This window comes from Lemur catta, chromosome 17, assembly GCF_020740605.2.
Source record: "Lemur catta isolate mLemCat1 chromosome 17, mLemCat1.pri, whole genome shotgun sequence".
Taxonomy (NCBI): Eukaryota; Metazoa; Chordata; class Mammalia; order Primates; family Lemuridae; genus Lemur; species Lemur catta.
The window spans coordinates 29585900-29598688 of NC_059144.1; the positions used below are offsets into that span (position 1 = coordinate 29585900).

The 12789-nt window shown below is 42.6% G+C and overlaps 1 protein-coding gene across 1 annotated transcript; it reads left to right on the forward strand.

Annotated features, from left to right (window-relative positions):
* Positions 1-3571: 3571 nt before the first annotated feature.
* On the forward strand, positions 3572-10897 carry CHGB (chromogranin B). Its single transcript, XM_045529223.1, has 4 exons — positions 3572-3664; positions 4185-4278; positions 7849-9611; positions 10507-10897. The coding sequence occupies exons 1-4, from the start codon at positions 3662-3664 to the stop codon at positions 10582-10584; spliced, it is 1938 nt and encodes a 645-aa protein (XP_045385179.1). The 5' UTR covers positions 3572-3661; the 3' UTR covers positions 10585-10897.
* The last annotated feature ends 1892 nt before the right edge of the window (positions 10898-12789 follow it).

The following is a 12789-nucleotide window of genomic DNA, read 5'->3' on the forward strand; positions in this document are numbered from 1 at the left end:
TTATAGGATTAATATTTCAAACTACTCTGAATGTCAAAGAAATTACCTCTGAAGATTTGAAAAATTTGTGTGTGTGTGTGTGTGTGTGTGTGTTGAAGTCACTATCAATATTGAGACTATTGAGTAGTAAGTATACTACCACCACATTAAACTAGAGGTTTTCTTTGACTGTTTTAATGGCCTTCAGAAAATTGTTCATATCTGAGATTGAGATTCCTAACAAGAATCAGGATAGTGCCATCCATGAATGTGAAGCTTTTATTGACAGCAAGTACTGGATCCAAAATGTAGAGAGAGACAAAATGAAAGCCAGTGGTGATTTATTTTATTGCAAGCTATATACATTCAGAATTTTCTAAAATTCTTGCCATTCTTACAAATTGCCAATAAGTGTTCTTAATTTTATTAAAGAAAACTAAATGAATAGTTTAGAATTATTTCTGGCCAAAATACTTTCAGAAAAGAATTGCTTAAGAGGCTAAAGCTGTACTGTACATTGTGCTGTAGACCACAAAACAGTGGCACTTGTAGGGCTTATTTAACTACTGTGGTAAAATACAGATCTCTTATGTTACAGAATATTTTAATAAAGGTTCATATTACAGCAGCTAAATGGAGACATGATACTCTTTAAAACATTTTTTTTGGCTATAATTCACACATCATAAAACCCACCCTTTTAAAGTGGTTGGATTCAGTGGTTTTTTAGTATATTCACAGATTGTGTGACCGTCACCACTATTAAATTTCAGAACATTTTTATCACCCCAGAAAGATACCCCATACCCATTAGCAGTCACTTCTCCATTCCCACCTACCCCCAGCCCCTGGCAATAACATATGATAGCTCTCAAGTAGAGTTTGTTATTTGCAAAATTGCAGGGCTAGAGGAAACCTTAAGAAACCATCTAGTTCATTTCTTACCCTTAAGAGCTTCTGGAGGGAGATACACAACATTTTATGGTAGCTCTATGCATTCTAAAAATTAATATGAGTGAAGTAGTCACATGATATCCATACTATCCTAGGTAAGATGATTTCTGCATTCAGAAGAGCTTGCTTAACTTATTTTACAGCTGTATTTTAAATCCGGGATCAAACCTCAATAGTCTTATGAGATAATAATTTAGAAGTTATTCTCAGATTTAACATATTATTTGATAATTTTTCTACCATTTGATTGTATCACTTTTAACATGAGTGTTAGATTTTCTTTTGTGCCCCCTGAATCTGACTGATCTGATTAGGGGAGTCAGTATGCCTTTGGCTATTACTGTGCTGTCACAGATTCTATTGGAAGAAATACAATGGCACTTAGATGTCTCACCAAGATGTATTATGTACTTTCACAAGCAGACCCTAGTTCCTTTCCACCAAAAGGAGGTCTGAAGAGCCTCAGTCAGAGAAATAGGACTGTTCTGTAATAACAAATGTAAGCTACAAATTGTCTACAGTAATAAAAGAAAACTTTCTCTGCCCTCAAATCTAATAACTATTAATACATTGACAATACCAATAGTTAATAAAAGCACCTATTTTATATTTGTGAAAAAAAGAGAAAAGTATTAGCAAGAAACTGCATTACCAGAGGAGGTTTAGTAAAGCTGGATTTTTAAAAGGAAACTTCTAGTTTATTAGGGGAGTAATTCTCTTATAGTTATTTCTGTCCAGAGGATTTTACAGATTTCAGGTGGAAAGAGAAAGTGCCAAAGTGGGTGTGTTCTCAAATAACAGCTATTTGAGGTATAAAAGAACAGCCCAGCATATTGGACCCTGGGTACCAAAAATGGGCCATCCAGCTCTTATCTGGCCTGCATTTTAGGAAGAACTTGGGGTCGTCATAGCTTGTTAGCTACTTCTCAAACATTTAAATCATTCTAAATGGGCTGGATAACTTTGGGCCTCCTGAAACAATGAAAACAGATTCCAGGGCATGTTTTGAAAAGGAAAATTTAGTAAAGTGAGTAAATGAAACAGGTGTCTTATTTCTAGGTTAAGCCCTATGATATGTAATTGATTGAGGGTAAGGGATGTTTAAAGAGGCTTGGAGAGCAAAGCATTGTTGGAGGAAAGGTCAGGTTGCTACTCATAAATGAACTGCACAAGAGTAGCTTCTATATCTAATCTCTGGGGGATCTTGCTTTTGCCCCAGCCAGCTCTTGTCTTGTCTCAAGGACCTAGAATAACATTCTGCACTGAGTTTCTCCCGCCATAATTGCAGGTGTCTACTCCAGGGACTGCCGGGAGAACTGTAGAGGTAGACTTGTACTTAAATGCTTTGGGCTGTTCTAAAGGAAAGGGCTCAGACAGAACAATGCAAAAGTGAAAAATAAGAGAATCAAAGAAGCCTAGAAAGAGAAAGAAATGACACTGGAAAATTAAAATTACCTGAGGCATTTTCTAAGAGGACAAAGCTACTTCAACCACTGCTTTAAAATAGCAGAATCTCATAAAATTTAATTTAAATAAATTAAATATTTTCCTTTTAAAGTATTCTCATAAAGCACTTGTTAAACACCAATTTGCATATGACATTATGGACTTGATGCTGCACTGGGGGAATTGGATACCTCCCATGTTCTTTACACGGGGGAAGGAAAACAACATTGGTACAGATGCATGAGCAAGCTCGTTCAGGTAAAGGCCTTGGGGGTAAAAATGAGGTATTGATAATTTTGGAAGAGAGTCATAACCATGTTTTCTTTTCTTTTTTTTTTTTTTTTTTGAGACAGAGTCTCGCTTTGTTGCCCGGGCTAGAGTGAGTGCCGTGGCGTCAGCCTAGCTCACAGCAACCTCAAACTCCTGGGCTTAAGCGATCCTACTGCCTCAGCCTCCCGAGTAGCTGGGACTACAGGCATGTGCTGCCATGCCCGGCTAATTTTTTCTATATAGATTTTTAGCTGTCCAAATCATTTCTTTCTATTTTTAGTAGAGACGGGGTCTCACTCTTGCTCAGGCTGGTCTCGAACTCCTGACCGCGAGCGATCCACCCGCCTCGGCCTCCCAGAGTGCTAGGATTACAGACGTGAGCCACCGCGCCCGGCCATAACCATGTTTTCATAAAGGAAGTGAGTCTAGGGAGGAAATTTTCTTGGGAACAGGGATAAACAGAGGGAGCCACAGATCTTTACCCATTTTGGGGTAGGTAGAAGAGAAGGGTTAAGGAGGACACTCTGGTTCTATTTAGACTCAGTTTGTTTCAAACTTTGTAGTGAAGTATAATATATAGAACACTGCAGAGATCATGAGTATGCAGTTTAATGAGCACAGCTGTGTAACCTGAAGCCAGATGAATCAACAGAACATTTCTGGGACCCCAGAAGCCCTTCTTGTCTGTGGTCTGGATTTAATTTATACTGGACATAAGATGACATTTGTTTCCAAATATACTTAAGACATTGCTAGGTGACAACAACTGTGTGTACGTGTGTGTACATGAGTACGTGTGTGTGCATGTGTGTGTACATGAAATGTGGCAATCATCCCCCAATATCTCCACTCTGCAGAGCTGATTCTGCCCCTCTCTCCACCTAATGTGGGGGAATTTTGTGAGTTTGGGTTTGCACAGCTTCCAAACACCAACTTAAGCCATTTCCCATTCTTTTTCTCCTTCAAAGCTGTCAGTTCCACGCCAGTGGATACCAGAAACCACAATGAAGAAATGGTAAGTTAAAATGTTAATTTTAGAATCTAGATTTGTATCTAGACTCAAGATTCTCCTACTCTCTGTCATCCCAGACCAAACACACACATGCACAAGTGCACACGCGTGCGCACACACACACACAAACAGAAAAGCACAACGTAGTCTGACAAAGCCAGGTTTTCATCCCTGAGAGAATGGGGGCAATGGATACCCCTCCTGTGCTGAGCTCCTACATCCTTCCTGGATGATTTAGCACCCCTGTGGATACCTGTGTTGTCACAGCATTTTCCTTCTTACTCGTTCAGAAATGGGTGTTTATTTCCCTTCTCAGGAAAATCTCAACTCAATGCCTTCTTGCATTGTTCCGTGTAGAGTCTTGGGAGTTTCATGACAGTCTGTAAATCTATATCTTTGCCTTAGGGGTACTGCATCAGTACAGGTCACATAGTCAAGCCTCCCTTGACAGCATCTCTAGGTTGAGTAATCTGTCATCCCAGTGACACCAGCTTTTCCAACCTGCCTTCTGGTTTCCCCCCAGGTGACTCGCTGCATCATTGAGGTCCTCTCAAATGCCCTGTCGAAGTCCAACACTCCACCCATCACCCCTGAGTGCCGACAAGTCCTGAAGAAGAGTAAGTGTCCCACACTGCAGGCAGATCTTTGTCACTGCAGAGATCCTTTTCCTAAGATTGCTTAGGAGAAGTTGTCTCTGTCTGCCTAGCAAGATCCAATGCTCAGCCCTTAGTCTGTGGCATAGCAACTCTAGCCTCTGCACCCTTACTGACTGTGCCCTGGGGACTTTTGATGTCTGTTGAGAGAGCCCCAGGGGAACTGGTAAAAATCAAATGACCCATGTCTATAAGGACCCTGCAAACATTATACTCAGAGGGTGATAGAATGCAGAGATGGAGAAGGTTTAAGCAGCCTCAAACACCAGCCAGAGCTAGACAGACAGATAACATAAAGGAGTCAGGCAGGACAGGAAGTGACTCACAAACTGGAGGGCACATGCCCCTTCTGAGGGAAAGCAGATATTTCTCAGCTCTAGTCCTATTGTGGAGAAATATAGACTCTGTTATTAGATCTTGGGGTTTTTTTTTAAGAAGTTAAAATTTTGATTTTTAAGTGACATCACCTGGTATTTAAGTATTGTCTCTGAATTCAAATTTACTAAAAATGCTGTTTAGGCCAAACAACTCACCTCTGGGCTACCAGTTTGCAGCTTCTACCCTACTCTAGTTTTCTTTCTCTTGGGGATGTGTTCTAAGCTGATCAGAAGTCTGGTGAAGCTTTTGGTCAACGGGGTGGTGAATTCCTTTATACAGCCTGTCCCACCCCAAACCCCTCTCCATGCCCACTGTCTCCTGCACGTCTCTGAATCAGCATACACTCACCGAGCAAATGGATATTTGGGGAATAGTGAAGAATCGTTGTTATATGGCTTCTAGAGATCTCAGGCAATACGTAGTCCAATTTCTTAATTAGTACAAGAACCTCTTTGACCAGGGTTGACCTGATCATTCTTGCAGCATGACAGGTGCATTTTCCCCTTTTTGCTTGAAAGTAAGAGTGAGCTTCACACCCTGTTTTTACAGATTGCAATGACTGTGTCCTGCTAATCACAGCCCTCTTCCAATCTCACCTGCAAGAGCTTAAAGCTAAATTTAGGAGGAAGTGCCAAGCCTCAGGTACAAGCTGCTACAGGCAGTATATTTTTAACTGGGAGAAATTAAAAATGCTTCTGTTCCTGACACTGAAGACCCTACAGACCAGTAGGCAGGACGAGAGGCAACATAGCCTCTGTACCCAGAGGCTGAGATCTTGTCTGGTCAGCAATATTTCAGCTGACTCTCAGGATGACATAAGTATCTGCCGCTGTTAGTTGAGGCTGCTGTAACAAATACCATGGACTGACTGGGTGGCTTAAACAACCAACATTTATTTTTCACAGATGTAGAAGCTGGACGTCCAAGATCAAAGTGTCTGGTGAGGGTCCACATCCTGGCTTGTAGACAGCCACCTTTTCACAGTGTCCTTACCTGGTGGAGAGGAAGATCATCTTTCTCCCTCATGTCTCTTCTTATTAGGGCACTAATCTCATTACAAGGACTCTACCCTCATGACCTAATTACCTCCCAAAAGCCCTACCTCCACATACCATCACATTAGGGATTAGCACTTCAACATATGAATTTGGGTAACACACAACCATTTAGTCAATAGCACTGCTCAAATCCCCCCTGCTTACCTGTGCCCACTTGGCTAGCTCTGCCCCAATGCTGTACACACCACCCCTGGCTCTTAAAAGGCAAAGGGACTGGTGACAGATGGGCCAGGCCTTGGGTATCTGGGTATGAAAGGTCAGGGACATTTCCTTTGCCTCATAAACATGAGAATATTATTATCATGCCAGGCTTGGCTTTAAACAGAGACATACAGACAGTCTACTATTTCTTGGACATTTTTACAAAACAGATCAATTTTTTCCATTTTGCAAATATCAGTTCAAAATGACTCATCAGTGCTGTTCAATAGAAATATGACGTGAGCCACAAACATACTTTCGAATTTTCTAGTAGCCACAGTTAAAAAGTAAAAAGAGACAGGTGAAATTAATGTCAATAATATATTTTATTTTTATCTAATCTGTTTTATCTAATTTATAAATAGCCAAGCTATTTGAAATATGTATTATCTAATCTATTCAAAATATTATCCTTTCAACATATATATAATGGATATAAAAAATTATTGAGGTACTGTACATTATTTTTTTCCATAGAAAGTATTAGAAATCTGGTGTGTGTCTGACATGCATAGCATGTCTCACTTTGGACCAGCCACATTTTAAGTACTCAGTAGCCACAAAGGGCTAGTGGCTCCTGCAGTGTAGACCCAGAGCTGTCAGTGGCCTTGGCTTCAGCCATTCTATCTGAAATCAATGACATAAATTGAAATCCAAGCCCTCTCAGCTAACAACTGAGACAGTGTTAACTGGGTATATCTGTTCATGGGATGCCCTTGAGTTAAGGAGGATTTAGTAAAAGAATTCTTGATATTTGAAAAAGAAGGGAGAGAACAGTATTCAGTTAAAATATCAGTTATACCATCTACTGATGACTCATGAAACACAAATATAATTCTGCATAGTGAAGTTTATCCTCAATATCAAGAACATGTTGAGTGGACAGGACCTGAGTGAAGAAAGAAATGGTCCTTTCCACTGCTGTGTAGTTTTCTCAGGGAAGAAATATACATCCTTCTTATTACCAATTACTAAGTTATATTGCAACTTACTGCTAGATTGAGTCTACACAGTTGATTGGATAATAAAAGTCTGATATAAACTAATAATTAAAATGTTTAAATCCTCCTTTGAATCTTGGTATTTCTCATTTTGGCTATTTAACTTTATTTAGCTGAATTATAGTTATAGCCATTCACATAATGCTAACTTTTTAAGCCCCACTTAGAGTAAATATAGTAAGAATGGTCCCAAATTATACCAGTTTGAGTCTTGATGTTCTCAATATCTGCAAAAAGGGGAGGCTATTCTGGATGAATTCTAAGATTTCTTCTGGTTCAAAAGTCTAATATTTCATAAATCTATATATCTGAATATCAACTTGACTGTTGATAATACCAATGAGAGATGCTGGTTGAGTATTACGAAAACATAAAAACATGAAAAGTTAATTATTTGATTTAAACACAGCCAAGGAGCTTTCATAGTATTTGCTTTTAAAAGGAATCTGAGTATATTCTTCATTAACTTAAAAAATTATTCAAGGTGGGGCATGGTGGGTCATGCCTATAACCCCAGCCCTTTAGCAGGCTGAGGAAGGAGGATTGTTTGAGGCCAGGAATTCAAGACCAACCTAGGCAACATAGTGAGACCCCCATGTATACAAAAATAAAATAAATAGCTGGGTATGGTGGTGTGTGACTGTAGTCCCAGCTACTGGGGAGGCTGAGGCAGGAAGATTGCTTGAGCCCAGGAGTTCGAGGCTACAGTGAGCTGTGATTGCACCATTACACTCCAGCCTGGGCGGCAGAGCAAGATCCTGTCTCAAGAAAGAAAAACAAAAGCATTATTCAAGCAATTTTCAGTGTCCTCAGGATTTGTCATGATTACCAAGGCTAGTGCTTATTGAACCCCAAGCAATTCTGAACTTATACCTACTCTTATATTTTCATTATAGGTGGAAAAGAGATCAAAGACAAAGACAAAAGTGAAAATGAAAACACAAAGTTTGAAGTGAGATTGTTAAGAGACCCAGTTGAGGCCTCGGAAGCCCACAGGCCCTCCAGCAAGGAGGAGGCAGGAGCCCCAGGAGAGGAGGACACGCAGGGCCTGACACAGGCAGACACAGAGACATGGGCAGAGGGAGGTGGGCACAGCCGAGAGGGAGCAGGCGAGCCCCAGGGGAGCCTCTACCCCTCTGACGGTCAAGTCTCCAAAGAAGCAAAGACACACCATTCTGAGGAGAGCAAGGCAGAGGACAGGGAGGAGGTGGAGGGAGAGAAGTATGAGAAAGTGGAGCATGGGGAAGATGGCAGCAAAGAGAAACACCTTGAAGAGCCAGGAGAGACACAAAACGCTTTTCTCAACAAAAGAAACCAGGCTTCAGCGAAGAAAAAAGAGGAGTTGGTGGCCAGATCCGATACACACTCTGCCAGGCGCTCTGAGAAGACACATAGCCAGGAAGAGAGTAGCCAGGAGAGTAGAGAGGAGACGAGGAGTCAGGAGAAACACCCCCAAGAGTCTAAGGGCCAACCCCAAAGCCAGGAGGAGTCTGAGGAAAGTGAGGAAGACACTATGTCTGAGGTGGCCAAACGACGCATGAGGCCCAGGCACCACCACGGGAGGAGCAGACCCGACAGGTCCTCTCAAGAAGGGAATCTTCCCTCCAAGGAAAGGGGATACCCCTTGGAGGAACCTGAGGAGTCAAACGTGGGCATGGCCCGTTTAGGGGAAAAGAGAGACCACCCTTCAACGCATTCCAGGGCTTCAGAAGAAGAACCAGAATATGTGGAAGAAGCAAGGAGTTATCCAGGTGTCCAGGCTCCCGAGGATCTGGAGAGGGGACGATATGGGGGCAGAGGAAGTGAGGCGTACAGGGCTCCAAGGCCTCATGGTGAGGAGAGTCAGGACGAGGAGGACAAGAGGGACCGTCCCAGCTCAGAGCTTGACAATATGGCACATGGATATAGTGAAGACAGTGAGGAAGAGATGGGCCATGAAGGGGGAAAAGGACACCATCAGAGAGGCAGGGGAGGGAAGCCAGGTGCCTATTCCACACCTGACACCAGAGAAGAGAAAAGGCTCTTGGGTGAGGGATACCACCGCGCTCAAGAAAGCCAGCTGGACAAGGCAAGGAGACGCCCACCAGGTGAGTGGAAAGAGCTGGACAGACCTTACCTCAACTACGGCGAGGAAGGAGCCCAGGGGAGATGGCAGCAGCAGGAAAACTTGCAAGATACTCAAGAAAATAGGGAGGAAACTAGGCTTCAAGACAGACAATACGCCCCCCATCACATCACTGAGAAGAGGAAGCGATTAGGGGAGCTGTTCAACCCGTACTATGACCCCCTCCAGTGGAAGAGCAGCCGTTTTGAGAGAAAAGACAACATGGCTGACAATTTTCTCGAGGATGAAGAGGAAAATGGGCTGAACTTGAATGAGAAGAATTTCTTCCCGGAATACAACTATGACTGGTGGGAGAAAAAGCCCTTCTCGGAGGATGTGAACTGGGGCTACGAGAAGAGAAACCTCGCCAGGACCCCCACGCTGGATCTGAAAAGGCAGTACGACAGAGTGGCTGAACTGGACCAGCTCCTTCACTACAGGAAGAAGTCAGCCGAATTCCCAGATTTCTACGATGCTGAGGAGCCAATGAGCCCACGGCACGAGGCAGAAAATGAAAAGGACAGGGCTGACCAGAGAGTTATGACAGAGGAAGAGGTATGATGGGGGACTTTTGTTTAAAATTAACTTCCTGTGGTCAACGTTAGTATGTTGTGTTCAAGACTATCTGATATGAATGGGGAAAAATTGGTGGAAATTAATCCCCATGAGGAAAGTGCCCTAGTAACAGAGTAGATACCACCTCTGGGACCGATTTCCACCTGCCATCTAGCCAGTGTCCACATCCTGGTCCACGTTCTTCTGATGCAGGGCTTCTCAACCCCGGCTGCACCTTGGAATCGCCTGGCGAGCTTGAAAGTTGCTGGTCTGGGACTCACCCCCAGAGAGTCTGTCTCATTGGTACTGGGTGCTGCCTGGGCATCAGGACGTATTAAAGCTCCCAGGTGACTGCAGTGTTCAGCCCGGGTTGACAACTACTGTTCTGGTGTCGCCCCTTGGTTGTTTGACTGTTCATCACTGTGACCCAGAGTAGGGAGAATAGGTGATGCAGAAATTAGTTGCTTTGCTATTTAGTTTGCTATCATTGGTTCATGCCCGAGTACAATCAGATATTTACATCTGGGAGAGGTAACATTATTGGAGTTGTACCTACCCACACAATGTTTTTCCCTAATATTGATTATGTAAGTTGGTGCTTCCTCTCAGAGTTGAATGTGCATCAGAATCATGAGGGATTCCTAGTTCCTCCCAGAGTTTCTGATTCAGTAAGTTCTGGGTGGGCCCAAGAATCTGCATTTCCAAAAAGTTCCCTGGTGATGCTAGTGATGCTGATGCTACTGGCCAGGGGACCACACTTTGAGAACCATTGATGTAGGCTGACTCACACAGCTTCTAACATACCTAAAATTCCCCTTTTCATTCATACTCTCTTACATGACAGCAAAACACATTGATTCGGGACCTCATGGTTTCACTTTTCTGTATTTTCCAGGAAAAAGAACTTGAAAACTTGGCTGCAATGGATTTGGAACTACAGAAAATAGCTGAGAAGTTCAGCAAAAGGGGCTAATGGTTGTTGGAGCAACGGGCAGTTTTAAGAAGCAGCCCTCATGTTGCCTATTTTCCACTACTTCACGGAAAGACACCATTTATTTACCCAAAGGCAGAAAGTAGAATTCATTATTCATTACATGTTTGACACAATTGGAAATGTCTTTATTTTTTGCCAGAATGCTATTGGTAATATGAATAGCATGACTTGTAGTATATTCTTTCTTGCAAGATAGACATATTAACATGCTTGTGACAATGACTGTGCTCCTGTCTTTGAAAAAAATGTTTGTCTCGGTTTGAAATAATAAAAGATTCACCTGAGACCAAAAGCATCATTGTCCTCAGCTTCCTTTGGGCTAATAGGGAGGAGTGTGATTTTTCAAATCCATTCTTTGAAGTAAATTGCGAAAAATGGCACTAGGATTTGTTGGTCTTTGGAGACACAATGGAATAAAAAAGTGAACCTTTTGAAGTAAAAGAATGTGCTGGCTATAAAGAGAAAGAGATTAGGAGAAGACATCTGTTCCCCCGGGCAGAGAGAGATTAAATAGGCTTGAGGAAGTTGTTTCAAAAACCATCATAAGATATTATTTTAAAAATCCTATTATCTGGAGAGCTCTAGTAGCCAGCCAAGGACCATTTTTCAGGGCTGAGAAGAAAGCCTGGATAATGGGAAGAATTCTGGAGTGGGAGTCAGAATATCTGGCCTGTCTAGACAGATTCCTGGTCCCTCAGGGCCTATCTGATTTCTACTCTGTGAGAAGGCAGAGTTCAGACTCCGTTACTAAGTAGCTGTGTGACTTTAGGCAAGTTACTTTCCCTCTCTGAACCTCAGGTTCATCAACAAAATAAAGATACCCGTCTCACCGGGTTATTACAAGATGATACAAGTTTGTGCAAAACACTCAGAGTAGTGCCTGACACAGGGCAGTGGCATAGGAAATGTAACTGCTGCCATAATTATCTCTGCAGCTTCTTACAGCAAGACACTTGGACAATTCCCCGTCTCCCTTCTTTTACCTGCCATTTTATTCTTCACCCTTGGTGGCTTCTACTTGGTTGATTTCTACTGTTTTGACAGTTCAGGTGAAGAGCTATTCTCTTGGGTGGGAGGGTCTGGAGTAGGAGAGAGTAAAACTTTTTCTCTACTCCCTGAAGGTTTAATAATTGAGTTTATGGCATAAACTGACAGTAGACAGATTAACAAGAGAAAATCTATTTTAATTATGTGCATAGGTCTGGGAGTTTCACAAAATATGAGACTCAAAGAGGGGCTGGAGGGGTGGGGAACCTGTGGCCTTCTGGATCCTTAAGTGTGGCCTTTTACCTGAATCCAAATTTTACAGGACAAATTCTCAAGTTTGGATTTGGTTGAGGGGCCGCACTTGGGGATCCGGAGGGCCACATGGGGCCCGAAGGCCGCAGGTTCCCCACCCCTTCTAGGGGCTTAGAGCTTCTGGTGGCAGCGCAAGTTATGCGAGGGTGATGGGAGGAATTGTACGGTGAATAAAGGTTGTCCTCTTATGCAGATAAAGTCTCTCAGATAATAAAAGTTTTAAAAAGCAGGTATTAATAAAAGCAGCCCTCTTCTTACACAGATACTTTACTAACACAGATTTCCTTTATAGATGTAAATTTCCTTTAAGAAGGACAGATGCTCAGAACTATTCCTGTGTCTGCACTTTCTCTGCATAACCAACTCCAAATATACGAAAGAAGGATATTTTTGGGGTGGCACAGTCTGGTCTCCTACAGGCATATTTTGGGGTGGTGTGTCCTGAGCGTCGTCAAGAGTGGCAAAAATAAGCCTGGGGATCACATATGACTTATATCCATCCAAGACGTTCTGGCTCTCCTCTTCTTGGCTAAGTCAGGAATTGCCCATGCTACTTTAACCAGATTCTTTTCAGATTAACTTTCTGTGACATATTTTTCCAGGAGAGTTGTGGCTTCAGCATATGGGAGGCAAGCCCATCAGTGCTATGAATCTGATGGCAACTTGTTCCAAACCAGGGCACACACTTCTAGAAGGCTTCTTAAGATCCCTCTGCTTGTGGTTTTTTCTGGCCATGGGATCATGACAGGCTGTTTGAAAGGCCAGTGAGTCATGTCGGGGTAATGGCTGCTAGAGGCAGCCCTCACAGTGTGCAGGGTATTGATAAATATATATTGTAGTAGTTTCCTAGGGCTTCTATAATAAAGTACCATACACTGGGTGGCT

What these genes read in the sequence shown, in the direction of transcription:
- CHGB (XM_045529223.1), top strand. An exon ending in CCGACAAGTCCTGAAGAAGA is followed by an intron (nt 4,279 to 7,848) that starts GTAAGTGTCCCA and finishes TTTTCATTATAG; the next exon opens with GTGGAAAAGAGATCAAAGAC. An exon ending in GAGTTATGACAGAGGAAGAG is followed by an intron (nt 9,612 to 10,506) that starts GTATGATGGGGG and finishes TGTATTTTCCAG; the next exon opens with GAAAAAGAACTTGAAAACTT.